This window comes from Salvia hispanica, chromosome 1 (assembly GCF_029641045.1).
Source record: "Salvia hispanica isolate PSC_SH4W2 chromosome 1, Shi_PSC_v1, whole genome shotgun sequence".
In the NCBI taxonomy this organism is placed as follows: Eukaryota; Viridiplantae; Streptophyta; class Magnoliopsida; order Lamiales; family Lamiaceae; genus Salvia; species Salvia hispanica.
Genome location: NC_142692.1, coordinates 24135490 through 24162223, shown reverse-complemented (window position 1 = coordinate 24162223; position 26734 = coordinate 24135490). Strand labels below are relative to the sequence as shown.

Below are 26734 nucleotides of genomic sequence, written 5' to 3'. Positions count from 1 at the left end.
TGTTCTCCCTTCTCATGTTGATCCGATAACAACACATCCGTACGATTACATAATTCATTGTTAGGAAAAGTGTAGAATACTTTTCAATTTGATTTTCATGTAAGCTAAATATAGATTTATCAAATACTGCTAGTACTATTAAACAATACTGATTGATTCTTAATTTTTCAAAAACAACCAATAATTTTAAACCCAGACACTAAAACCAGAAAATCGCCCATGGTTTGTTTTTCCTCTCGAAGCACTACTAAATGCATTTATTTCCTTTTTCGGAATAGTGCCGACCAACCAAACATTAATAATATTGTGATAGTATGCAGAAAGTCGTTAACTTGGCAACTTAGCCACTCGTAACAGCTAAAATATCATGAGAATTCGATGATAAAATATACTCCTAAAACATTCCCTCTTTCCACGATTTGAGCTAATATTATAAGGAAGAGAAACGTGACGAAATACAGAGGGAAATAATTGAAGTCCTCCGACAATGGTGGCGCGTCGGGTTTTATGAATTGCATACAATTCGATGGAAATGCCTGGAAGGCGATCTAATTACGCTCTATTAAGTCAGAATCCCGACGAACCAGTGGCTCAACGGCCTCTTTACTCCGGCGAGAAGACTAATTTGAAGTTTGATCGAATTAATCAGGCGCAGAGTGGGAGTAGCTTCGGTGAGAGCTCGCTCGATATTAGTAGTAATTTGAGTGAATTCTGCGGCTGGTCGTCTTCGAAAAGCTGGGCTCAGCAGACGGAGGAGAGCTACCAGCTGCAGTTGGCTTTGGCTATTCGACTCTCCTCGGAGGCTACATGTGCTGACGATCCTAATTTTTTGGATCCCGTGCCTGACCAAGCGGCGTCCATTGCTTCTTCCTCACCTGCCTCTGCGGAGGCCATTTCTCATCGATATTGGGTAACACTCTCTTTAGACAACAATTACAACGCCTTGACCTATCTATCTTAAACAGAATACCAACACTATGCAATCTAAATAAAATGATCTATATGCCTCTTTGCATCATCACTCTTTCTCTTCAGCTGAAAATTAAATTAGATTAGTACTTGTTGAGAGGCAATACTGGCAGTGACTTATTCCCACCTTTTGCCGAGGTTAAGATTATTATCAGCTACTCCTTGGAAATCAATTTATTGAGTGCCTGTTAGATGATGAATAGTGATCTTCACATAATCAGTTCTGCTTCTTATTTGGGGTCTCCGTCTCTCTTCAGTAGCCAAGTATGAAAAACTGAAATATATCTGCTCAATGAGACTCTGTAGGGCAGTCAATCGTGTTATATGATACAGAAGAGCAAGTAAACCATATTTATGTTGAAACTGATTGATGAGATATCAACATAATATCTTGGCACTTTCGTATACCAAGATGTATGAATTATATAGGTTTCTTATCTTTTGTTAATTTGTAATTAGAAAGTTCTCCATCTTATTGAATGCATTCATTGGTTTCTCTCAGAGAAATGGTTGCTTGTCATATTTTGACCGAGTACCTGATGGATTTTACATGATTCATGGAATGAATCCATATGTTTGGACTGTGTGCTCTGATCACCGGGAAAGTGGCCTCATTCCTTCCCTTGAATCGTTAAGGACCGTTGATCCTGCCTTTGTTTCTTCAGTTGAAGTTATTTCAGTAGATCGACGAGGTGATCCTAGCTTGAAAGAACTGCAGAATCGAACTAACAACTTGTCTTCTAGTTGCATCACCACAAAGGAAGTTGTTGAACAGCTAGCAAAGCTAGTTTGTAATCATATGGGGTGAGCCTAGAAGCTCCTTCTCCAGCATTTGCGTGACATTTTGTCTAATCTAATCTTATTCTTTTGCCTTTCTGTAGGAATGCAGCGTGTAATGGGGAAGATAACTTGGTCACCCCTTGGAAAGAGTGCAGTTATGAGTTAGAAGATTGCCTGGGTTCAGTAGTTCTCCCGATCGGCAGTCTGACGATTGGCCTTTGCCGACACCGCACACTGCTATTCAAAGTATGTGTTTATTCCTTTTATTTGAAATTATTTGGTAGATTGCGTTCATACACACTGTGATGAAGTTCTGAATCATTATGGAGGTTGCATAAAGCGAATCCGAGCAGTTCTTGCTACAATATAGAGTTGGACATCTCTCTCTAGGTGGGGTATGGTCTCCTTGGCTGCCGATCTTCTAATGGTAGGAGGATAGAAAATCCCAGCAAACCCACACTGACATGTGATATCCAGCCATTGGTGAGGCAATAAAATCATTCATACACCATTTTTTATCCTCACCCTTCCAGCTCGGGAAAAAAAGAACATTAAACTTGTTCTGAGGGCCAAACTTGTCCCAATCAAACGATTCAGTGAAGACTTAAATGAATCTGGTGGCTCTAATTATCAGGAATATCCTGATGTGTTCACTGGCTGTGGTAATAGATCACATACAAAAATAGATGAACAAGGAAAGCTGAGAATACTCTTTATACTGCGTGTACCTGTAAGGAATCCTTAATTATGGAACAGTTGCAGCTTCTTTTGCTCTTCAAGCGTTGGAAATGTTAGAATTTAGAAAGCAACTCGTCTTTCCTTGATCCTTCTAGTCTCTTCCCCAATAAAATAGAGAACGTGAGAAGAGAAACATCTTAGTTTCAGACGCCCCACCTTTGAATCTAATCCTTTTCTGTTTGGTACACTTTCAACTTAAGCAAAAAGCAGCCTTTTGAATGTACTCTCTCATGGCATTGTTCTCTTTTGCTTAAGGGTGCACTTTAGAAAAAGTTTGTTTCCTGATGTAGAATTAAGATGCTTTGTTTGCCAGGTTCTAGCTGATGATATTGGCTTACCATGTCGAATTGCAAGGGGGTGTAAATATTGTACCAGAGAAAATGCTTCGTCGTGCCTTGTTCGCTTTGGGTTTGACAGGTATATGTTATGTAGGTTTCCATCACTCACACATTGTCCGTACACTAATTCCATTATTCAACATGTGTAAAATCAAGATAATGAAAACATATTATTGTTAATTGATCTGAATCAATTGAAACTACCATCAATTGAAGATTAGTAAAAATATAATCTAGTATAGGACCTATAGCCTATAGGTAATATAATATCTTAATCTTAAATTGCAGTAGTTTATCCTTCTATTCTGATTCTAGGATAGAAGAAGATGACATTCTATAGTCTACATAGATTGATTTTTAGATGTAAATTATTTTGAGTTTGGTTGGAGTCCCTCATAGCCCTTTTGGCCTTACATTGTTCTTTATTTCCAGGAACAAATAGAAAATATGGTCAATACTGTACTTCTTACATTTTATACATGGCTATGCTAACCATCAATTTTGGTTCCAATGCACAGGGAGTATCTTGTCGATTTGATTGAGAAACCAGGATGCTTATATGAGCCAGATTCCTTACTGAATGGTCCTTCTACTATCTCAATTTCATCACCTTTACGCTTTCCACGGGCGCAGGTGGAACCTCCAACTGATTTTAGGCTGCTGGCCAAACAGTTCATCTCGGAGATTCAGTCTCTTAATTCTGAGTTTGGTGGTTTGTTAGCAGGTGATTATCCGTAAAATTGAGATTTCTCCAGTTTTGGTGCATGTTCATTTCCTCCTGTCAATTACCTGTCTTTCACTAGTTGGGTGGGTAGGTCATTCAGAGCAGGATCATATATCAGAACCATATCAGATCCAAATATTGTTGTATAACCAAATTACTCAAGGTTTTTCATGTGATTCTAAATGTTGGCATGATTGCCAAAGACTATTTTTTGAATAATTTGTGCTCGAAATGTTAAAGTACTACTCCCTCCGTTCCATAGTAATAGAGTCATTTTGCCATTTTGGTATGTTCCATAGTAATAGAGTCATTTCCTTTTTTAGTAAAAGTCAACACATTTTTCCACATCTACTTTACTCTCTCTTACTTTTTTCTCTCTTCATCTCTCTACCTTTTTTCATTTTTCACTTTATTCTCCCTTTACTTAACTCACTTAACACAATTTTTCTTAATCTCCGTGCCGAAAAGTTTTGCCTCCATTACTATGGAACGGAGGGAGTACTATTTTATTGTCATGCCCAGAATGATCCAGTTATGGTTTTTGGATTAACTAGGAAACAAATATGACCTACATAGATATGTTCACGTATATGCTGTTTCCTGATTTCTCAGGTTTTCCTTACTACTTATCTTTTTTTTTTCCAAACATGGTGCAGAACTAATTCATGCACCCTTTCCCTTTTTGTAGCTTTCTTTGGTTCAAAGCCTGTGGAGACACTCCTTTTCACTTATCGATCACTATTTCTTTGTAGCTTAAATGTTACTCCCTCCATCCCACCATAAGCGAGTCACGTTCCTTTTTGGGGTGTCCCACCATAAGTGAGTCATTTCCCTTTTTAGCAAAAATAATACTATATTTCTTCTCTCTTACTTTATTCTTTCACCTACTCTATTCTCCCTTCACTACTCTACTTTATTCTCTCTCATACTTTACCCTCTCTCCACTTAACTCTTTAAATATCACTTTCTTAAATTACGTGCTCAAAAGAAGCGTCTTGCTTATGGTCAGAGGCGGACATACGTTATAGGATGGGGGATCCTTGGGACCCCCAACTATTTGCATTTCGAGTATATATTATATATGCGTATGATCCATTACATATTATTTGCTTGCTCAGTTGGTCATGGAAGTGGACTGGGAACCATGAGTACATGGGATCGAATCCCTCTTGCCCTAGATTCTGGGTTTTTCTTAGTATAATAGATTTTCATATCTAGTTCATATTCTGGGTTTTTTTTAGTATAACAGATTTTCGTATCTAGTTCATTATCTAATACTACTTACTTCATAAAATGAGACTATTTTGGTTGACGGATGAAAATGGAAAGATGAGACTATTTTTTATGGATGGAAAAGATAAGACGAAGTAGTAATTGGACCCCAGATTATGGGTTTTTAGTATAACATAACTTCATATCTAGTTCATTATCTAATACTTACTTCATAAGATGTGACTATTTTGGTGGACGGTAGTTCATTATCTAATACTTATTTCATAAGATGAGACTATTTTGGTGGATGGATGAAAATGAAAAGATGAGACTATTTTTATGGACGGAAAAGATAAGACTGAGTAGTAATTTGGACCCCCCAATGTCAAAATCCTTCGTCCGTCACTGCTTATGGTGGGGCGGAGGGAGTTTTACTCTTTGGTTTCATTGACTTGAAACTTCTAAGTAAAAAAATTGTTTTATTTTTTGATAGCCATAATTGTTAATAAGGAGGTACTGACAACTCCATGCATCCTAAACAATCAGAAGGGAACCACATGGATAGAACCAGCTGCCTGCCCAGTTCAAGTAACCGGGAGAAAATTTCTATCACACCACAATATGCTTCAAATTCTTGGATCAAAGTTCACGGTCAAGAACATCTGCTTTCCAGACCATCTGACTTTCAGAATATTATGGGCTCCTCATATACATTCGAACACTCGATCCCTTTGAAGCTTCTTCCTCATATGGGGCATGAAACTGCTCAATTTGTTCCCTTCACGAATCCAAGAATAGAAAGAAGTAAAAATGCGAGGTTTGGTGAAGGAGGTCAATTAGTCCCATGTGAATCAAGTGAATATACCTTCTATGTGGATGATTTAAACATTCCATGGAGTGACCTTGTTTTAAAGGAGATAATTGGGGCAGGTAGAGTTTTTTTTTTTCTTTTTTTTTTTTTTTCATACTGGTTACGATACTCTAATGTTTAATAGTCGTGTTTTTGAGTAACTAGCAACTTGGATCTTCAAATAATGTGCATGAGCATGACAATCTGTATACCTGATGTTCTTTACAGGTTCATTTGGAACAGTTCATCGTGCTGAGTGGAATGGATGTGTAAGTGACCTATCTTTTTATTTTTTCTGATATGTTACAGGTCTCTGGTCAGCTTGACCTTGAATGAGCCATTGTCCACCTCAATTAGACATAAATTATCTTTCCGACCAGACTATTTTCTCGGGAAGACTAGGATTTGCAAATGGTTTCATAGAAATCCATTAGATGGGAAGTAGCCAAGACCATAAATGGAAGGACTACGTCAGTCCCCCTTCATTAACATGAGGAGAAATATTGATTCTCGAATCTTGAGACAAGTTGACTGAAATACATGTCTAGGGGCTCGAGACACTTCCCTGAGACTGAGGTATCTTGCGACCTGGCCTCTCATGCAAGAAGTCTGCCTTAAGAAAGAAAAGCATCTTGAGACAGTTCTCTTGAGTTTTAGATGATGAAGACTGGATGTTATAGACTTTTTAATATAAAAAAGTTCAGAAGCCTCCTCTTACCACATATCAATGTAGTATAAATATTTTGAGTTACCTTATATTGTAATCTTACAAGAGTAGATGCAATGCGTTTTCAGGATGTTGCTGTAAAAATTCTCATGGAACAAGACTTTCACGCAGAGCGATTCAAAGAGTTTATACGAGAGGTAAGTTTTCCTCTGCGATCATCCTTTGGCTTATACTGCATTACTTATTTTAGATATCTTATTGCTTCTGTTAGGTGGCAATTATGAAACGACTGAGGCATCCAAATATCGTGCTTTTTATGGGTGCTGTAACAGAACCACCTAACTTGTCTATAGTTACGGAATATCTATCAAGGTATACTTTCTAACACCCCTTAACATTTATCATAGACTCATAGTCACCCTGCAATATATAACTGTCTATTTTCACCTTTTTCTTCCAGAGGTAGTCTGTACAGACTTTTGCATAAACCTGGTGCAGGAGAGGTACTAGATGAAAAACGCCGTCTGAGCATGGCTTATGATGTGGTATTTACCCAAGCCCTACGCAGAGCTATTTTTGGGGCCAATTATGTAGTACTATTAACATGCTGATTTCTTGAATCACCCTCCTGTACAGGCGAAAGGGATGAACTATCTTCACAAACACAATCCACCAGTTGTTCATCGAGACCTGAAATCTCCCAATCTTTTAGTTGATAGAAAATATACTGTGAAGGTAAGAGGAAATCTTCAGCATTTATATGCACCTTGTCTGGTCTATGAGGTAGATATTCATCTTATGAAGCTATTGTTATTTTGGTGGTACAGTTTCCTGACAAGTAAGCTAAAATTTCTCTAGTTCTGGAAAAGAGTAATTTATTTTCCATTGCATGATGTAGGAAAATCTTATTTTTGTGGTTGATAGAGATTAATATTAGCAGATCCCACATTATGCAGCTGTCTGAATACATTTCTCTGTAATAATGACAAAAGAAAAGCCATGATCCGGTATCATTCATCAATGGCAAAACCAAGCATCTTTGCATAAATAAAAGTGCTTGCAATTATTTTTGTTCCCTCAAGAGCTGTTGCATTTCTGTGATCATAACTTGTCATCTGTTTAAGCTGTCTGAGTATATTTCTCTGTAAAAATGACAAAAGAAATCTGTGATCTTGACTAATTCATCATTAACAAAACAAGCATCTTTGCATGAACGAACAGAACATGAAACTATTTTTTGTTCCTCTCTAGAGCTGTTGCATTTCTGGATTATATCTGGTTGTATTCAAATTGTATATGACCTTGCTTATATTTAGCTGACTATATTAGATGGCCTTCTTTATTTTCTATAGTTCCTTTTTTTAGCTCCTTGATCCTGCATTGTCTTAATCAGGTCTGTGATTTTGGTCTTTCCCGTTTAAAAGCAAACACATTTCTTTCATCCAAGTCTGCTGCTGGAACTGTAAGTTTAGTTGCTCTCATATAATCTTCAGATACCTTTTTCACCATTTTGATCTCATTGTCTAACAAGAAACTTCTTTTATGTCACTTGTAGCCTGAGTGGATGGCACCTGAAGTGCTCCGTGATGAACCGTCAAATGAAAAATCAGATGTGTACAGTTTTGGTGTTATTTTGTGGGAGCTGGCAACATTGCAGCAACCTTGGGGTAACCTGAATCCTGCACAGGTTGGTCAACTTGGTTTGTATTCAGGGATAGAGAATCACATGATAAACAATACATCCACATAAGCAATATCCAAAAAATAGTTCCACATTCTGTTTTGTACTTTTTCCCAAATTGGACATCACACATACTGCCGATACTGCCTAAATTGTTCTCCTGATGAATTTTTCTTCTTGGGGATTGCTTGTGTATCAACTTGTTTTACGGTTCTGATCCTTTTTGAATAAAACCTTGTTTTGCAGTTCTAACACCTAATGCAACTGTCGTATGGTTTATTGTTGCTATTATTTATGTGAGCTTTTAAAACACTATAGGCTGATATCTTTGCTTTTTAAACACTACAGGTTGTGGCAGCTGTTGGTTTTAAAGGAAAAAAGTTGGAAATTCCTCGAGATGTGAATCCTGAGATAGCAGCCATTATCGAGGCCTGCTTGGCCAAGTGAGTTTTTACCCAGTTGAAGTATATTGGTTGGGAATGTTTTCGGGTTTATATAGAGGCATGCGGATTTAGCGTGTCTGAGATTATTCCGGTATCCCAACTCATTATCCAAATAAGTTAATGAATTTAGGCTAGACATGTTCCATTCACTGGTTTCTAGTTTGCAATCTATATTCCACTCTTTCAGACTTCAATGTTCAAATTCATTTTCACTACTTGTATGCACATTTTATTCACTTCAAAGTGCTATGAGCTTTTGTTAAAAATGTATATGCATTCTCATACACGAGAGTTTTTGACCAATAATTACTTTTTTAGTGTTGACACAAGTAGATCATTCCTAGAATTGAACAGAATAATGTTTACTCACTTTAATATTTAATTATCTAAATATGCAGGGAATCCTGGAAAAGGCCCTCCTTTTCCAGTATCATGGAATCATTGAGACCATTGATTAAGAATTCACCACCAACTCAACCAGGTTCTGCTGAAATGCCTTGGCTCACGTGAAATTGTGTGAATCAAGGAAGAGTGGCGCTTTTATTTCTCATTCTGTTTGATTTCAGATTGGAAGAGTGGCCATATTAAGTAAGGTTAGTCTATCTACAACCTCTTGGTTTATTCAAAGGCTGTGAACCCTTTCTAAAGCATTTTAGTGTTGAGTGTTTTCATCAAAGATAGCATAACACTCCCACACCAACCAAAAATATAAAGAAGAAAAAGAAAACAGTATAGAACCACTAAAGTTTTCTCAGGTGACCTGATAATAATTTGGTTTATTTTGCAGGTCAGGCCTCCCTGTAAATATCACGAATCTGAAAATATGAGAATCCGCATCAGGTTTTGCAAGTCATTTATATTTTCTTTTTCGGCTGTGCAATGCCACATTGGAAAATGTATGTGTTTATAAATCAAGGAAATATGTGTGTGTAATTGGAAAAACATTAGTTATAAGAAATCATATGTTGCTATCAATCGATTAATATGTACAAAAAAGTATCATCATATCAACAAACAAGGATATCAATTGGACCGGAAATGCTATACTTTGCAGGCACCTGTGCAAGGAAAAACATGAAGGTCGTTTAGCCACTCTCGTTTCATATGGGTTACAAGGAGCAATAGATGAATCGAAATATATGTGAAAAGTTGGGATTATTTGGTCAACTAATTTTTTATACTAGCATCGACATGATGCAGCCCCTTATTCCTTCAAGCTGCATCAAACCAAATCCTAAATCCTGTGCATCATCTGCAGATGACAGTGGTGAATCAATAGCAGTTAGCACCATCTTGTTCAATAAACATCACCCTTCTCTACGAAGATGATGGGTTAGAGTCTGGTGTCTTGTAGAGCTCCTGGTGTTTCACAAACACATACTTCTGCTACCTCACCTCGCTCCTGATTTAGTGCATGCATTTTTCATGAAATTCACGATGTTTGTTTCTCCAATTTTTTGGTTGGGAGTATCCATATAATTCAAAAGAATCGATAACATTGCGTACAAAAGTCACAAAAGCTAACAATATCAAGTAACACAACTGCAACAAAAACATATTTTGTCATCAGAACATAACCCTCTACATAGTACAAAAAAGTCATGGAATATCCCACAATAAAGTTAACTAAGAACCTGATATTATATGAAATCATATCTGGCTCAAAAATGATTCCACACGCAAATCATACAAGATACAACCCATTCATCAGAACTGTAGCATGCTTGGTAAAAGAATAAAACAAAATTATTCTGAATCCTCTTTCTTTTGCTTCTTCGGTGTAGTAGGTTTGTCCCTGTCACCCTTCGCCGCCTTAGCTTCCCGTCGCTCCCTCTTCACTCCCTTTGATTTGTCAGCAAGTGGCACACTCCCAACCTACAACAACAAGAGAAATATAAGGATTGCCAAAACATTAGTGGAAGTCTCAACAAGTAATCTCACTAGTTAGAACAATAGGCACACTAATTTGGGCCTGTCAAATGATAAAATGATATACCAACAGAAGTCGAGATATGGATTACCTGCTCACCATGCACGTATTAAAGATACAGTTCTGACAACAGCAATACATTTTCTCCCAGGAGAAAGTTTAGAAACACAAGTCTTAATGCTTAGAACTGTTGAAACAGCACTACAAGTTTGGGATTTTTAATTTTTTAAAGATTTTTTCTTCTTTTTCAATTCTCCAATATTATTATGACAAACCCTAAAATCCCATACAGCACATGAGAAATGAAAACCCCTCACTAACAATCCTAGTTATTGGGATTAACATTTGGTCACTCAGAAAGATGGTCACTTGACAGAGCTAGTTTCTTTGAAGATTAAAAAGGAAAATGAAAATGTTTTTTATACCTTCTGGTCTGGAATATAAATCTTTCCGAGTTTCCCTAGTATATCATCCTTGACAACGTTCTTCTCCTGAAAGCAATAATCAAGAGTAAGAAATGATTTATTCATATAGCATAGAGATTATGAGATAGCAAAGATAGGTTTGAGCTAGTGAAACCTTTTTCTTTGTCGAATCAGGTGCCATTTTCATTGCTTCTTTTCTGAGGCTGTCATCAGGTTGACGGTGCCTACGAACAACCATGTCCATAGAGGGGCCAACCTCAACAAGCTCCATCCTTGGAACTTTGGTGCCAGATTTTTTAAGGCGTAAAGCAAAATGAGAGAAAAATATTCTGTTTGATGACAAAGCTGTGCACACATAAACACGATCTAGTCCAGCCAGGTTCAAGTTTGTGATTACCTAGGTGAGCAAAGCACAGAAACGGTAAATATAACAGCATAGGACAATTATTAAAACTAGCAGAACTAATGATTAAGACATACTTCTCCACGAAATAGATCAAGCAAGACTTCTTTAAGGTGTTTGAGCTCATCGACACTCTCAAAAGCTTCTCCGATGAAAGCAAAAAAGGGCTTAGACCCCAATTGTGGAGCCAACTTCTTATCATACGAAAAAGACCCCATGCTTCTGAAATTCTCAATGCCAACCTCTACAAGATCATATATATGGTGGTCATAGAATCGTCCAAGTACGAGATTGTTTGGTCGCTTCTTAGTGTGAGAAGCAAACTGCAGAAGAGAAGCAACATGATTAAAACAAACAACCAGATATATGGCCCTATGGGTATGGCGAAAGTCGGTATGACCATTACAAAAGGATAGGAGACAAATGTCCACAGTCAAATTCATCCAAAACAAAAGTCACAGTAACCAACAGAAAATGAACAAAGGAAGCAAATTATAAACATAATTTACTCATACGCAAAATAATTAGTTTAACCAAAGGGGAAAGAATGACATCTGAGTATTAGAGAGAGCAGACTAGAAAGGGACTAATATTCCAACACTAAACTGTCACATTTAGATATTAGCTAGTTGCTATGGACAAGACGACCAAGTTATATCAAATAATTAAATATCATTGAACAAAACTTGAGAACATAAAATCGAATTTAATCTAATCTATATGAGGGTGAAAAAAAATATAAGAGCATACCAAAAAGAGGCTGCAATCTGTCTTTTGAGAGAAGAACTCGAGAGAAGTTTCGCCGCCACTCTCAAAAGGTCTAATTTTGTCATTCCTTCTCGAGTACTTGATGGAATTATCCTTCTTCAAATGATGAATTTCTGTTAACACTGAATTCAAAACACTGCTCGTTTTAGTTCCGTGAAGTATAAGCGTCTTCTTCCCCGTTTCCACCTGCAACGATCCAATTTGATTCAGCAAAGCAAAAGTTACAATTACATCAAACAGAGCTTCATATGAAGAGGAAATTCAAAGACTAACGAGTTTGGGGGCGCGTTTTTCAAGCTCCCTCTTGATTCTGCCATTTTTCGGGGTTTTTATTCTCATCATTGCTCTTGTAATTTGGAGAGCAATGCAACAAATTCTTCAGAGTGATTGCGTTTCGGATCCAACACTGAGATTTCAGGTCTGAGAATTGTGAGGAGGCCGCTCAAGGTTTTAGGGTTCAAGAATTAAATACTCCATTATACAATCGACAGAATTTAGATTTAAATTTTTTTAAAAAAATCTAGCGTTAATGATTGGGCCCTTTTTAAAAGAAGATGCTTCAAGCTCAAATTTCTGGCCCATATCCAGTTAATTTGGGTTTAACTTCTAATGAATATATTAGAGCATTAACAATACTGACCTATCTTCAGAGCCTATCTCAGGGCCTATCTTTATTTTTTCTTGTGACATCAGCAGGTCCATCTCAGAATCTATCTCAGAGCTCATCTTATTTTCACATCATTACTATTTTTATATATTTCACTTGTAATTATTTATGTAAATTTAAGACAACATAATATACGACAAAAAATAAATTTATTAAAAATAAAATAAAACAAAACGTAATACATTATAAAAACAAAAGAGAAGAAGATAAAGATAGAAAATATAATAAAAAACAACGGAAGCATAGGCTCAGAAGCACTTAGGTTTCGGTTCGTCCTCACACGACCCATTAACCCTATGAATTTGGGGCAATCCTTCAGTTGCAGATATATTTCTCAGTACTTGAACCCTCTCGCGTTGCCATCGTAGAAATCGTGAAATTTAGCACACTCATACACCAGACGTTTCCAATGCTTGCGTAGATCGTCGAGCTGGTCTGTCGGGGCCCCTGCGGGCTTTACTTGTTCGTATCTTTTCGTGATATGCCCCCAAAAACTGCCCTCGCAATTGTTGGCTACAATCGGGTCCTCAGAAATCTCTGTCCAACAATGAACAAGAGCAATTGACTCCTCTATGGAGTATGTGCTCATCGTCCGCCCAGCTTTAGACGCCTCCCCGACTGTCTTCTTCTTCTTCCCCTCCATGTCGGGCACCTTAATTGCTGAAGTTCATATCACCGTGGAGAATAATAATAAAATTGAAATTGAGTTTGGAAAAGGATGAATGTGAATTGATGGAGAATGGGGTATATATAATAGATTAAAAATTGAATTAAATTTAAAAAATATATAAAAAAAAAGTGGATATCGACTCCATCATTGGCCCGAGCCCCCGCAATGGAGGCCCATCATAGGCCGATGCGGAGCTGATATGCCATCTGCTGGGTGATCACTTGCAAGGGTAGGGGGCGTTGGGGGTGGAGATGGGCTCCCTCCCCACAGTGGTGACCTATCCGAGCCGATAGAGGGGCCGATCGATCGGCCCCCATTGCTGGTGCTGTTATAATAGTGGAGTACTTGATTATTTATGCATATATACACAAAAAAATACAATCAATATTATTATCGTCATCAATTAATTATTAATTAATTATTAATTAATTATTTAATTATGTATGTCCACATAAATTACCCTATAGTGTATACATTGATTTTTATATGCAATATGATAAAGAATATCAAGCACATTCCCTGTTATATAATTAATTAAATAATTATTATTCCAAAAAGGGGCAATTGGGATGTCGATCACTTCATCATTAAAAATGATTGACTACATACATTCATAATCGGCCTCACCTTATTTGGGCCCACCAAAATATTAGCACAATCTGCACTACTATTTGTTTTCTCACTGTTTCACAGTTCACAATTTTTTGTGGTATAATATTTGCAATTTGCAACAGACCTCATTGTGTCGTCTCATTTTACATACACCTTCTCATATTTGTGCCTTTATATTTAATATACCTTGTCTTCTAATTTTATCAAATATTTGCATATGAGTTGTGAATTTTCAGTTGATGGGATTGGAGAAATATAGTGATAGAGATGAAGAATGTTGTTGAAACTCACTTGGATTGAATCTATACACACCACCAACACCCATGATTTTACAGTTTCATCAAAACACCACACACATTTTAGTAGTACTACTATTTAAAAAAAAAATTGCGTTTATTACTTCCAATCCACATGTAATATAATCTATAGTTAGATTTTCAGACATTAGGTGATGGAGCTACAGTCTTGTTACCTCTGTAAAATTAAACTTTTCGCATAATTAATTTCTTCAAATCTTTATTCGCTCCATGCCAACGTTTGTTACTGCTTAAATAGATGTTGGGATTTTGTTAAAAATACTGCTATAAATTAATTCGTACTAAAAAAATATACTAGCCTACTAATTAAGTAACTACAGAACATAATTAATCCAGGACTTGAAGATGTCAGATGTGCTTAGTTGAATTTCTTGGTCTTGTAAATAACTTAGCAGCTTGAATATGTCGTGTTGAGATGGCCGAGTTGGTCTAAGGCGCCAGATTAAGGTTCTGGTCCGAAAGGGCATGGGTTCAAATCCCACTCTCAACATAAATTTTTCTAAAATTTTCGACATTTTATTTTCAACTCAAATTTATTAAATAGTTGTATGTAAGGATTTAGGCTTGCAATGAGTTGCAACTTGCAGGTCAGCCCAATTACGTTATATTTTCGGCCCATAATATATTTTGTTCACAATGGAATATTGAATAGTCTGAAAATTACTTAAGCTCTTCCATATTTTGTTACAAGAATTATACTACTACTCTATATTTATGTAAATTGAGAGTATTTAGAGTCCGGAATTTAAACCCTTTCTTTCATTTCACACTAGAGTCCAGAATTTAAATCCTTTCTTTCATTTCACACCACATGATGAAAAGGTACAATTTGAAATTATGTTTCTAAAACGAGTGCACTTTTTACGTAAAAAATAATGATAATTTACATTACTACTCCCTTCGTACCTAAATAATATGCATTTTGAATTCAAGACGAGTTTTAATGTAAAATTGGTAAAGTGATGTACCGATGAAGTATTATATTCCACGTACTTGTAATGCATGATATAAATATAAAGAGTTGGTTAGATGGAGCTTTCAGATGTGGCATGTTTCTTTCGGTTTTGACTAATCATGTTATGCCCTATACTTTCCTTAATTGTAGATGAATTCAAAAAGTGATAAGACTATAAATTTATATGTGACCACTATCATATAAATAGTCAACTCACGTGTCCCACCGTTGGATCTAGATGACACATCTAACTCCATTTACTTTATTAACATAGTTCAAACTAACAAAGCGAGTCTAGTAGAAATAGCAAATAGAAAAACTTGGAGAGGTCAGATTTGACTAGCTATAATTGAGTTTGAATGTTTAATGATTTTTCATCAAAATAGTCCTTTAGATTCTAAGATGAGCACCGTAGATCGATACTTAAAAAATAAGAGTACTTAATTTTTTGAAGTAATGTCAAACTAAATATAGCAGACTAATCAGTAATAGCAGGTAAGAGCAAAACCTAATGGAGTATGAGTTTTTTTCATAAAAGGGAAATGATCAATAGAGAGGTCATAGGAGATTTCCCAGAGTTCGTCACCTAATAATTAATACTCTACATCTAGTATATCTGCAACTTGTGATGTACAATTTCATAACCACTTGTAACTGAATGAGCACATACAGATGGAGTTTTCAACCATAATTAATTTTGTAGTAGCTATTCATACAAGCAGTTGGGAAACTTAAAGAGTTGACATTTTGTTACCCTACTATTAATAGAGAGGAGATGAGATGAAAGTCAGAAAACATCATAATATCGAATTAAATGTTGTAGTAGTAAATTTTGTTCGACATCAAGGTTGACTTTCGACTACATATAGTATAAACAACGTCTAGCCCCTACCCCCACTAGGTCTTACAAACTATACTAAAATAATACTTCCACCGTACTACAAGAGCATGCACTCCTTCCTTTTTGAGTTAGATCTACAAAAGTATGCAATTTATAAATTTGGAAACTCTCTTATACTCCCTCCGTCCCGGCTAAAATGACACATTGCTTAGCCGGCACAGGATTTTAGGAGTTATTGGTTAAAGTGTTTAATTGGAGAGAGAATGTGAGTGTAAGTATTAAAGTAGAGAGATAAAGAAATATGGATATTTTAATAGGAGTGAGAAAAAATGGTTGAGTGTATTAATTGGAGAGAGAAAGTTACCAAAAAAGGAAATGTGTCATCTTAGTTGGGACAAACTAAAAAGGAAAACGTGTCATCTTAAGCGGGACGGAGGGAGTATTTAATAAGCCGCGACGCATTCTCTACTAACAATACTTTAATTATTTTTTCTTTTTACATCTCTCTTATTTTATCAATTATGCATTAAAACATGTGCTCAACCAAAAGTGCATACTCTTATAGGACGGAGGGAGTATTACCTTCAGTGACAAAATATATGTCACACTTTCCTTTTCAATTTATCCCATAAAAATATCATAATATTACCCACCGTTATTCTCAAAGTAGATGTTATGTTTTCCTTTTAGTATGTACTACAAAAGATGTCATTATTTTTCTAAAGAATTTTCTCATATTAATATGTTAAATTATATTTTTCTCTCCACATAACATATAAAACTATATTCCCTAAAATCCTTTGTCATCATCCAAGTATAACCTCTATTATGAGAAGTAAGGATAGTACATATTTCATCTTTACTTTGTTATTTGTCCACCAAAATACTCCATCCGTTCCATGTTAATAGAGCCGTATTGCATTTTGAGACGTTCCAACATAATATAATCATTTCTATATTGGGAGAAAAGCACTATACACTCTCTCTCATAATGTTTCATACTATCTCTTACTCCCTCCATCCCAAGATATTAAACTCATATTACTATTTTGGGATGTCCCAACATACTTGAGCCATTTCTATTTATGATAAAAATTTACTTTATTATCAACTCCATTTAGCCTACTAAATAACATCTCATAAATTCTTGTGCCCAAAAGAAAGGGGTCTAATATATTGGGACGGAAGGAGTACTTTATTCTCTTTTCGTATTTCTTACTTTATTATCTCTATATACTTAAATATCTATCTTAATATGTGCCGAAAATAAATGTCTCTATTAATATAGAACAGAGGGAGTTCTACATAGTTTCATCCTTCCATTTTTATTCGTTATCCAAAACTAGTCTCGTATTAAAAAAAAATAATAAAAATATTTTAATTTATTACTTAAATACTTTTATATTTCTTTCTCCTAGTTTATTCATATTTTTTTTCTTTTCATTTTCCACCTATACTGCCTAGTTTTGAACAAAGTTGTGGTACAATAGGAAATGTGCTCTTAATACCATCCTTTCATGAAAAATAAGTGCACATTCTAATGCATTGGTAAGTTGGAGATAATTAAAATGCGGCATATTGGAGTAATAAAATATAGGAGCAGATTTAAGGAGAAACTGGTAGAAATTATAGTTGCATTTGCAGATTTACGTTGATTCAATAAAACTATCCATTTTTAGGTGGATCTGCCAATCCTCCAACATTTAACATTTAATATAATTATATAAGTATTATCTGCTCTGTAATATGCCATCGCCATGCAATAAAAAAACAATGCATCTTTAATTGTATTCTGCCTAATACAATAATAATATGATTTTAATATCTTATCAAAGTAGTGCGCTACTGCTAAGATAAGAGCTATATATAAAACTCACCACGTCTCCATTGCTTCTCTACATACTCCATTTTTGTGTAGGAAATACACAACCAGTCCAAAACTATATATCCATGATCAGTTTGACATGGAACTACAAATTGAATCAGCGATTGAGCTTCTCCTCGTGGCCATTTTGACATCTCTGGCGTGGACCTCAAGTGCCGCCGATGCGCCACCGCTTGGGCTTGGCCTCAATTTCAAAGCCTCTCCCAATCCGGACGTCTCCTATTTCCAGCCTCTGCTCAACGATTCATCCGCCACCTACTCACTGGGTTTCCTCCGAGTCAACCAGGGCGAGCTCAGCCTCTCGATCCTCCACGTGGCGTCCTCCGTCCCCCTCTGGTCGGCCGCCCCGACCCGATCGCCCAGATGGGCCAACCCGACCCACCTCCTCTTCAACGGCAGCCTCGTTCTCTCCGATCCCCACACAGGGGTATATTGGTCAACACACACCTCCGGCAACCGCGTCTGGCTCTCAAACACGTCCAATCTCGTAATCGACGACGCATCAGCGGTGCTGTGGCAGAGCTTCGACTTCCCCTCCGACACACTCGTCGAGAATCAGAATTTCACCACCGCCATGGCGCTCATCTCTTCGAATGGGCTCTACTCCATGCGATTGGGCCCCGATTACATGGGCCTATTCGCCAAATTCTCCGATTCGGATCAGATTTACTTGAAACACACCGCGCTGCAGGCCAAAGCGGATGTCGTCCCGGGTCGACCCATTTACATGGTGCTCGAATCCGACGGCTATTTGGGCATGTACCAAAACGGGTCACTACCGCCCGTCGATGTGCAGTCCTTCAACACATTTCAGCAGAATGTGTCGGGTATCCGCCGGGTCAGGATCGAACCGGATGGGAACCTCAAAGGCTACTACTGGACCGGGTCGGGTTGGGTACTGGATTACCAAGCAATATCCGAACCGTGCGACCTACCCAGCGCTTGCGGGTCATACGGTTTATGCGAACCGGGCAAGGACTGCTCCTGCCTCGACAATCGGACGATTCACGGCTCCGGCGGCTGCGTGTCGCCGCATATTAAGAAATCCGGCGACTTCTGCGGCGGGTATGAGAATAACCGGTTCGGGGTGTTGAGAAGAACCGGGGTGGAATTGCCGTATAAAGAACTCATGGGTTACAAGAGAACGGCGTCGTTTGAGGAGTGCGAGGGGTCGTGTGAAGGGAACTGCACGTGCTGGGGAGTGGTGTACAGTAACTCGTCTGGATTCTGCTACATGCTAGATTATCCCATTGAGACGCTGGTGGCGGTGAGGGATGAGGGAAAGCTGGGGTATTTTAAGGTGCGGGAGGGTGCAGGGAAGAAGAAGGTGGGGGCGTGGGTGGGGCTGCTTGTTGGGGCAGTTTTGGCATTAGCGGGAGTTGTGGGGCTGTGGTGGTATAAGTTGAGAAATAGAGGGGTGAAAGGATATGGAGAGGATGAAGGTGGGGTGGGGGTGGGGCCCTACAAAGATTTGGGGGCAGCAAGTTTTAGGTCAATTCAATTATGTGAGAGATGATGACGTAAGGGATGACGACACGACTAACATTATTTGTTTTAGTGGTTGTTTGGATAAATATCCACTTGATTTTCCATTATTCACTTTGTATAAAATCAAGATTTTGGCGCATCTCCTATTATCCATATTTGAATATTTAACACTCCGATTGTTTGTTGATGGATTTTAATTACATGGTGCTAGCGTGGAATAAACTGAATAGAGACACTATAAAACATAGTCAATATATAAAGCTCCTTTCACTCTAGCACAGTTGGTTTTTCAAATCGGGAGAAAACAGCGTCACGTTGTGGTTCAAACTCCACTAACTAAAGTTTACTTAATTTTGGAAATAAAGTAATTGGCGTATGACACAAGTTTTAATGTAGAATTGATGAAGTAAGAGAGAGGAGGGGAGTGATCAATTGCTAACTCATCCCCTAATTGCTAATTACAACTAATTTAAGATCATAAGCATAGAAATCTTGTGGTCTACAATTTGCCATGAAATACATCAAATTTAGGGTTTAGAAATTTAGGGTTTAATACAATGCCAATACAGTATATGAAATACATCAATACAAAGATATAATAATGTCAACACATTTTCATATTTACATTTTACAAGCATAATATTGACATATTATGTCAGGCGTATTGACATAAATCTGTTCGTAAAAAATACAAAAATTCAAAAAAAAATTCAAATTATTTTCAAATTTTGGCGTCGGAACATATGCATGTAGTATATCGTTGGAATACTTATAAAATTATCTTTAATTTGATATATGTTATATAAATTTAAAGTTTTGAGATTTCTTTTAAAAGTTAGCTATAACTAACTTGACATTAATACCCCTATTGATTTTTATTGGAATTAATCATATAGCCTTATTGACATTTTTTGTTGATCGTATTGATATTTTGTGGTTGATGATCTAGGCCTTTAATTTGAATATCTAATGGCTATTATTGAGTTGTAGTTAACAATTAATCTTTGAGTTAGCAATATAACACTCCCCAAAGAGAAAAAAAGTAAGAGAGAAGGAAAAAAGTAAGTGAAAACGGGTGTTAATTGAATTATGTGTAAAATTATTATTTGTTGAAATTTTTTTATAAATAAATATGTTTTATTTTTTGTGAACGGCCAAAAATGATAAACGTACTCAATTTTTATGGGCGGATGGATTATTCTATAATAGCAAGATTTTTGTTCTCAAATTTTGGGTACGCGTGCCTGACTTTACAGAAATGTTGGTGAAGTTTCATAAGATCTTTTTAACCACCCAACCTATAAAAAGTAAAGTACAATCAAATAATCAAAATGTCGATGTAAACTAGAAACGAAGTCAAATTATACTAAAATACTACTCCATATATATGTATTAATTTAATTCTATACTTTATAACGAATTAGGATCATGATCAATTGATTGCTGCCCAACTCTATAGCTAGGTTCTACCCTCTGTTTCATAGCAGTGGAAGCATTTTTTTTCAGTACTGGAATTAAAAAGTTGTGTTAAGTGAATTAAGTAAAAGAATAATAAAATAGGAAATGAAAAATGTAGAGAGGTGAAGAGAGAATAAAGTAAAATAAAGTAAAGTAAGTGCAAAAAAATGTGTTGACTTTTACTATAAATGAAAATGACTCCACTCCTATAAAACGTATCAAAATGGCAAAATGACTCTACTACTATGGAATGAAGGGAGTACTAATGATCTCTACTCATCTTTATTAATAGAGGGAATATCTTTTTTGGTCCACGAACTTTGCCAAAGTATCATTTTAGGTTCGTGAACTTTGAAAATATCATTTGAGGTCTGACAACTATGAGTTAATATCAATTGAAGTACTTTTTTACTATTTCGAAGTTTTTCTGAATGAAAATACCCTCAATATCATTAAGAGTATATATTTTTAATAAGAGGGAACATCTTTTTTGGTCCACAAACTTTGCCAAAGTATCATTTTAAGTCCGTGAATTTGGAAAATATCATTTGAGGTTCATCAACTATGGGTTAATATCAATCGAAGTACTTTTTTACTATTTCCAAGTTTTTCTGGACGAAAATACCCTCGATACCTTAAAGGGGATATATTTTAATAAACTTATCATATACTCATAGTGTTTATAAATATTTTTCCTATATATTTTTGACGAATTTTCTAGATATAATTTGACCTTCAATATTATCACTTAATTTTGTGACATGCAAGTAAAGTTCCTTCTTCAATGTTTTATAATTAAAGAATTTGAAAATAATTTTGATGTATGAATACTCATAAAAATTAATGTCGCAGTCAATAGACAATACTTGAATATTGATATACGGTAATACCTCAAAAATATTTTAAAATTCTTTAATAATAAAAAATTAAATAAGGAACTTTTCTTGCATGTCACAAAATTAAGTGATAATATAGAAGGTAAAATTATATTAAGAAAATTCATCAAAAATATATAGTAAAAATATTTATAAAAAATATTAGTATATGATAAGATTATTAAAAATACATACCCTTCAAGATATTGAGGGTATTTTCGTCTAGAAAAACTTGGAAATAGTAAAAAAATACTTCGATTGATATTAACTCATTATTGGCGGACTTCAAATGATATTTTCAAAATTCATGGATCTAAAATGATACTTTGACAAAGTTAATGGACTAAAAAAGACGTTCTCTCTTATTAATATAAAGTGATTTTTGTCTGAAATATTTTAGAAATGCCATTGGAGCTGTTTTTGGAGGGAAATGTTATTTTATGTACGGAGTCTCTTATGTTAACTTTTTAAACTACAAATTGTAGTTTCCATTATCCAAAGCTGACTGTAATACACTAATACTCCTCCCTCCTTAATTAGGTCCTTTATATGAAAATAAAGTTCACAATTAGTTATAAATAAATAAGTTAAACTTGCAAATACATAAATTTAAATTGATATTTCATTGGAGTAAATTTAATGGAATCTTATATTACTACTCATTCTAATAAAAAACAGTAATGTTAAATTTTAATCTTTGTTGAATAATATTACTTGCGCCTTTAAGGAAAATATATATAATCTTTTTTTTTTTGAGCAAGAAAATATATATAATCTTTAGTTCACAAAGTTGTAGTTTCCATTTTCCCAAGCTGACTGTTTTAGTCCTCCCTTGTTCCTAAGCACCTATCTGAAAATAAAGTTTACAATAAGTTATAAATAAGTTAAACTTGCATATACATAACTTTGTATTAATATTTCATTGGAGTAAATTTAATGAATGAAGATTCTGTCACGTCTCGACTTTTTTTCTATATGTTTAATTGCACTCGAAAGGACCTTGTTTGTTCGAGACGAATTTCACGTTTGTTTTCTTTTGTTAAAGAAAAAATTATACTTTTATGGACGATCAAGAGAATTTTGTTTTGTGGAAATAAACGATGTTTGAAAAATTATCATTCAACCATGTCTAGTTATGAGTTGAGGATTTTCAAATTTTTCGTGTTAGTATCTTTTGTTGATCGAGCAAAAAGAATTTGAACTATAATTTAGTACTTGGAATATCACCAAGTTAATATGGGACAAATTTATACAATATATAAAGGTGGAGTTTTGGGAGGTTTTGAATAATCATTTTATGCTAAGGGATGTAAATGTAATTAATATAAAATTCAGAAATTAATTCTAATAAATATACAATCCTACTTAGTTGGTTTCCCACGTTTCTTCTTATTAGTGGAGATTAGTTTCCCATGTTTCATATATACGTGAGTGAGTGGAAAGTTAGCATGATCCCATAGAAACACCTACTTCTGGCGCCTAATTATTTCCTCCCTACTTTTGCGACATGATGCATTGGATGGTTCTGCAGTTCGCAAAATAAGAGGCAACAAGCAAAGAAAACCAATCTCCCGGCAAGTACAAGATTAAATCCAATTGATGACAACACTAATACAAGCAGCAGGCACAAAGGCGCTTTAATTTGATAGTATACAATTACTACTATATTTACATTTGAGTTTGGTGAAATTAACTGCTAGTATGCCTTGAATCTGTATAAATTATGTTTCTTAATTGGGATAGGATTATGTTTCCTAATTAGGATAAGATCTCTTGTGTGCATATTTATATGGGAGTAGGACACATAATAATCCTGCTAATCTGTAATCTATATCCACAATCTATAGCCATGGTCTGAATACACTCTGAATAAAATATGTTCTCCGTTTCTGCCCGTGGACGTAGCCAACGCAATGTTGGTGAACCACGTAAATTTCGTGTCTCTTTACATTTCTGTTTGTCTCGATTACACAATTGCTCTATTCTGTCACAACAAACTGGTATCATAGCCTGGTTTTCGAACTAGGGTTTCTGAATTCCGTATCTGTTAGGGTTTTTGTGTTAATCGACCAAGATGCCTGCTCTGAACATGAAGGTCGAAAAATTCACTGGGAGATCGTTTGTTCGTCTGGCATTGTAATGATGCATCTGCGAGAGAGAATTCAAGTCAAGGTGGAGATTTGTTAGTATGCCTTGAATCTATATAGATTATGTTTCATAATTGGGATAAGATTATGTTTCCTAATTATGATAGGATCTCTTGTGTGCCTATTTAATGGGAGTAGGGCATTTAATATTCATGCTAATCTGTAATCTATAGCCACAATCTGTAGCCATAGTCTGAATACACTCTGAATAAAATTTGTTCTCAGTTTCTGCCCGTGGACGTAGCCTGTTAGAGTTTGTATACTAGAAATCACGTTTCGAGTGATTGAATACTGTAAAACTCTTATTTTATTTTCCAAGGAATAAAACAGATTATTTTTTGTCATAATGTTGTTATGTTTTACATTTAATGGATGTTAATTGCATGTTTAAATGTATAAGTTAACTTAACAAGGTCCAAGTCTTTGTTTTAGTAGACCGGTTGTGGGCGGCGTCCACTTTAAGGTAACACGGTCAGTCCTAAACAAAGAAAAAGAAGAATTTCACAACCTAGATGGAATTAGACTATCCATCGAGAAAGGTTGCAATGTCAGTCCGCATATTTCTAAGCCTTACTGAAATAAGATGACATTGGTGTGGTATAACACTGAACGGATCTAACAGCAAGACTTGTCCTTAGGCTATCTACTGAAAGGCGAGGTCTTGATAAATATTTGTTTCTTAATCAATGTAGGTTAGCATTGAGCATACGGTATTGAGTATGCATTACTTTGACTTATCAAATGGTGCGGGTTTTTCGTAACCCAATAAGCCTGATATATTGGGTAGTGGTGATTAATATCTAGCGGTGTTAGGATTGCTATTATATTGAGTCGTGCGCGAGGAGAGTCTCATTTGATAATGTCCTCAAGAGGAGCGCGAAACAAGGTTTTATTATTCGTAACCTAGCTAGTTGAAGTTTGATTACTCTATGAATAATAAATAAGCGTTTCATGCTAAGTCCACTCTTGGAATTAATAAGAAGTTAATTAATTAAGTCCATAGTAGACATTAATTAATTAATGAACATTTTTATCTTAAGCGCGGGAAATGAAAGTTAAAACGGAAATCCGAATTACTTATAATTTCGGATTTGGATGGGGAGAGTTCAATATTCCTTCTGTAGTGGTTGCTCGTAATATTCCAATTAAGCTTATATTAAATTGTGGGTTCAATTTATTTAGTAAAAAGTAAATTGGATGAGCCCAAATCCAAAACCTTCCATAGATCCCTGTCTGGGCCCAAAAGGAACTTAAGGGATTAGCTCACACTGATATCGGAGTACAGTTCGGGAACCAGAGAGAAGATCTGTGGTATAGTATTCAAAGCGTCACGTGGAGAAGCTGCTAGCCATCTTCAATTCTTTGGAGAATTAATTAGGTATTATTTCTGCTCCGTAGAAAAGCATGTTTTAGGTTTCAATATTCTTAAAGTATGATTTATTCAAGTTCTGAGCATGATACATGTGAGAATTACGCGAATAGATTTTGTCTAAATAATCCGCTAAATAGATCTGATTATTATGTGATTTATTTGTGCGATCAATAATTGTTAAATTATGTTAATCCGTCGCACCGCTCCCGCTGCCAGTTCCTTCAATTGGTATCAGAGCCAGTCTTTGGCTCTGATTATTTGGATTTAAATTTCGCGAATTTCATGTATGATTGTGTTATTTGATTACGAAGCATGTTATTGTGTTTTATTGTTTATTTTTATGCATGTTGGACTCAAGAACATTCGAATCAATAGAACTTGAATTATTCGATCATACGAGACGTGCGATTCGTCGGCGCTTGCGCCGAAGCGAATCGCGCAACGTACGGTCGGAATAGGGTGTCGAATCGAGTGGGAGCCGAGGGGTAGCGATCACGCGGCGACGCGCTGACGAGCATGGGCTCGTGCACGCCGCCGGTCGAGACCGCATGCCCTAGCCGGAACCTGCTGTGTCGCGGGGAGGAGACGAGGCACGGTGGCTTGTCCGAGAGTTGCCGAGACGCCGAGACTCCACCGAAAACCCTAACCCTAGACCCTAAACACTAATCACCCCAGCCCTGACGTCGCCAACCGAGAGCAGCCACGCCGTTCGCGGCGGCTGCTGGTTCGCGCGAAGACCGTCAGAGCAGTGGGAGCTCGCTGGAGCTGCGCGGCCGTGACTGCGTGGTCGACGGTGATGGAGGGTTCTTCTCGGCGGTTTTCCGCCGGGAAAGAAGGGAAGAGGAAGTGGCGCGCAGAGCGCGCGGTCCGCCGGGAAAGCTGGACGGCGAAATCGCCGTTCTGACGAGCTTCTCGCCGAAGAATTCTGGTCGTTCGTTGTGCGTGCATACCTCGCACGATGAGATAATGATAAACGAATATTTTAATGATTATTTAATTCCTAAATTAAAAAATATTATTAAAAATAATATTATTTAATGAAATAAAATATTTTAAAAAGATTTTCCTAGATTTTAGACCTAAGAATAAAATAGATTTAAGAACAAAGGTTTTCAGCCCAATGACTTTACTCCTATTCAGCTCTGCGTAAACCAAAACGTTTTGACCTCTGCTTAATGACTAATCGGACATAAATAAATCAGGTTGGGCCGAGGAGTTTTGTTGGGCCTTTCGATTTTATTTTGTGGAGTGTTGGGCCATATTGATTTCAATCTTTTGGGTCAAGTAAATTAAATGGTTGGACTAATGGTTATAACATGTCTTGGACCCAAATTAATTTCTTTTTTTTTTTTTGGGATTGCGTTTTATTAGGAGTATTAGGTTCAATCTTTTGGGTCAAGTAAATTAAATGGTTGGACTAATGGTTATAACATGTCTTGGACCCAAATTAATTTCTTTTTTTTTTTTTGGGATTGCGTTTTATTAGGAGTATTAGGTTCAATCTTTTGGGTCAAGTAAA

The 26734-nt window shown here is 36.2% G+C and overlaps 3 protein-coding genes and 1 non-coding gene across 7 annotated transcripts; 3 read left to right on the top strand and 1 right to left on the bottom strand.

The window, feature by feature from the left end:
* The first annotated feature begins 337 nt into the window (after window positions 1-337).
* LOC125219910 (serine/threonine-protein kinase CTR1-like) lies at window positions 338-9377 on the top strand. 4 transcript variants are annotated; one of them, XM_048122001.2, is made up of 17 exons: window positions 339-910; window positions 1472-1773; window positions 1851-1995; window positions 2801-2904; window positions 3344-3549; window positions 5308-5691; window positions 5840-5880; window positions 6407-6475; window positions 6550-6650; window positions 6739-6823; window positions 6915-7013; window positions 7672-7740; window positions 7834-7965; window positions 8308-8402; window positions 8801-8883; window positions 8969-8995; window positions 9190-9377. In XM_048122001.2, exons 1-16 carry the CDS (start codon window positions 527-529, stop codon window positions 8992-8994), a joined length of 2325 nt encoding a protein of 774 aa, XP_047977958.2. In that variant the 5' UTR covers window positions 339-526; the 3' UTR covers window position 8995; window positions 9190-9377. The 4 variants fall into 4 exon arrangements, with proteins under 4 accessions (XP_088918608.1, XP_047977958.2, XP_088918607.1 ...); XM_089062482.1 differs by having other exon boundaries at window positions 338-910; window positions 5311-5691; window positions 8801-8995; XM_089062481.1 differs by having other exon boundaries at window positions 8801-8995.
* A 559-nt stretch (window positions 9378-9936) lies between these two features.
* Window positions 9937-12390, bottom strand: LOC125219912 (Ribosomal RNA processing Brix domain protein). Its single transcript, XM_048122002.2, has 6 exons — window positions 12202-12390; window positions 11911-12114; window positions 11238-11483; window positions 10912-11154; window positions 10758-10823; window positions 9937-10277 (listed from the first exon to the last, which is right to left on the bottom strand). Exons 1-6 carry the CDS (start codon window positions 12268-12270, stop codon window positions 10149-10151), a joined length of 957 nt encoding a protein of 318 aa, XP_047977959.1. The 5' UTR covers window positions 12271-12390; the 3' UTR covers window positions 9937-10148.
* A 2213-nt stretch (window positions 12391-14603) lies between these two features.
* On the top strand, window positions 14604-14684 carry TRNAL-AAG (transfer RNA leucine (anticodon AAG)). Its single transcript has one exon. It is a non-coding gene; the product is annotated as a tRNA-Leu (tRNA).
* Window positions 14685-17728: 3044 nt separating this feature from the next.
* Window positions 17729-19533, top strand: LOC125223520 (D-mannose binding lectin protein with Apple-like carbohydrate-binding domain-containing protein). Its single transcript, XM_048126698.2, has one exon. It carries the CDS (start codon window positions 17955-17957, stop codon window positions 19389-19391), a length of 1437 nt encoding a protein of 478 aa, XP_047982655.2. The 5' UTR covers window positions 17729-17954; the 3' UTR covers window positions 19392-19533.
* Window positions 19534-26734: the final 7201 nt, after the last annotated feature.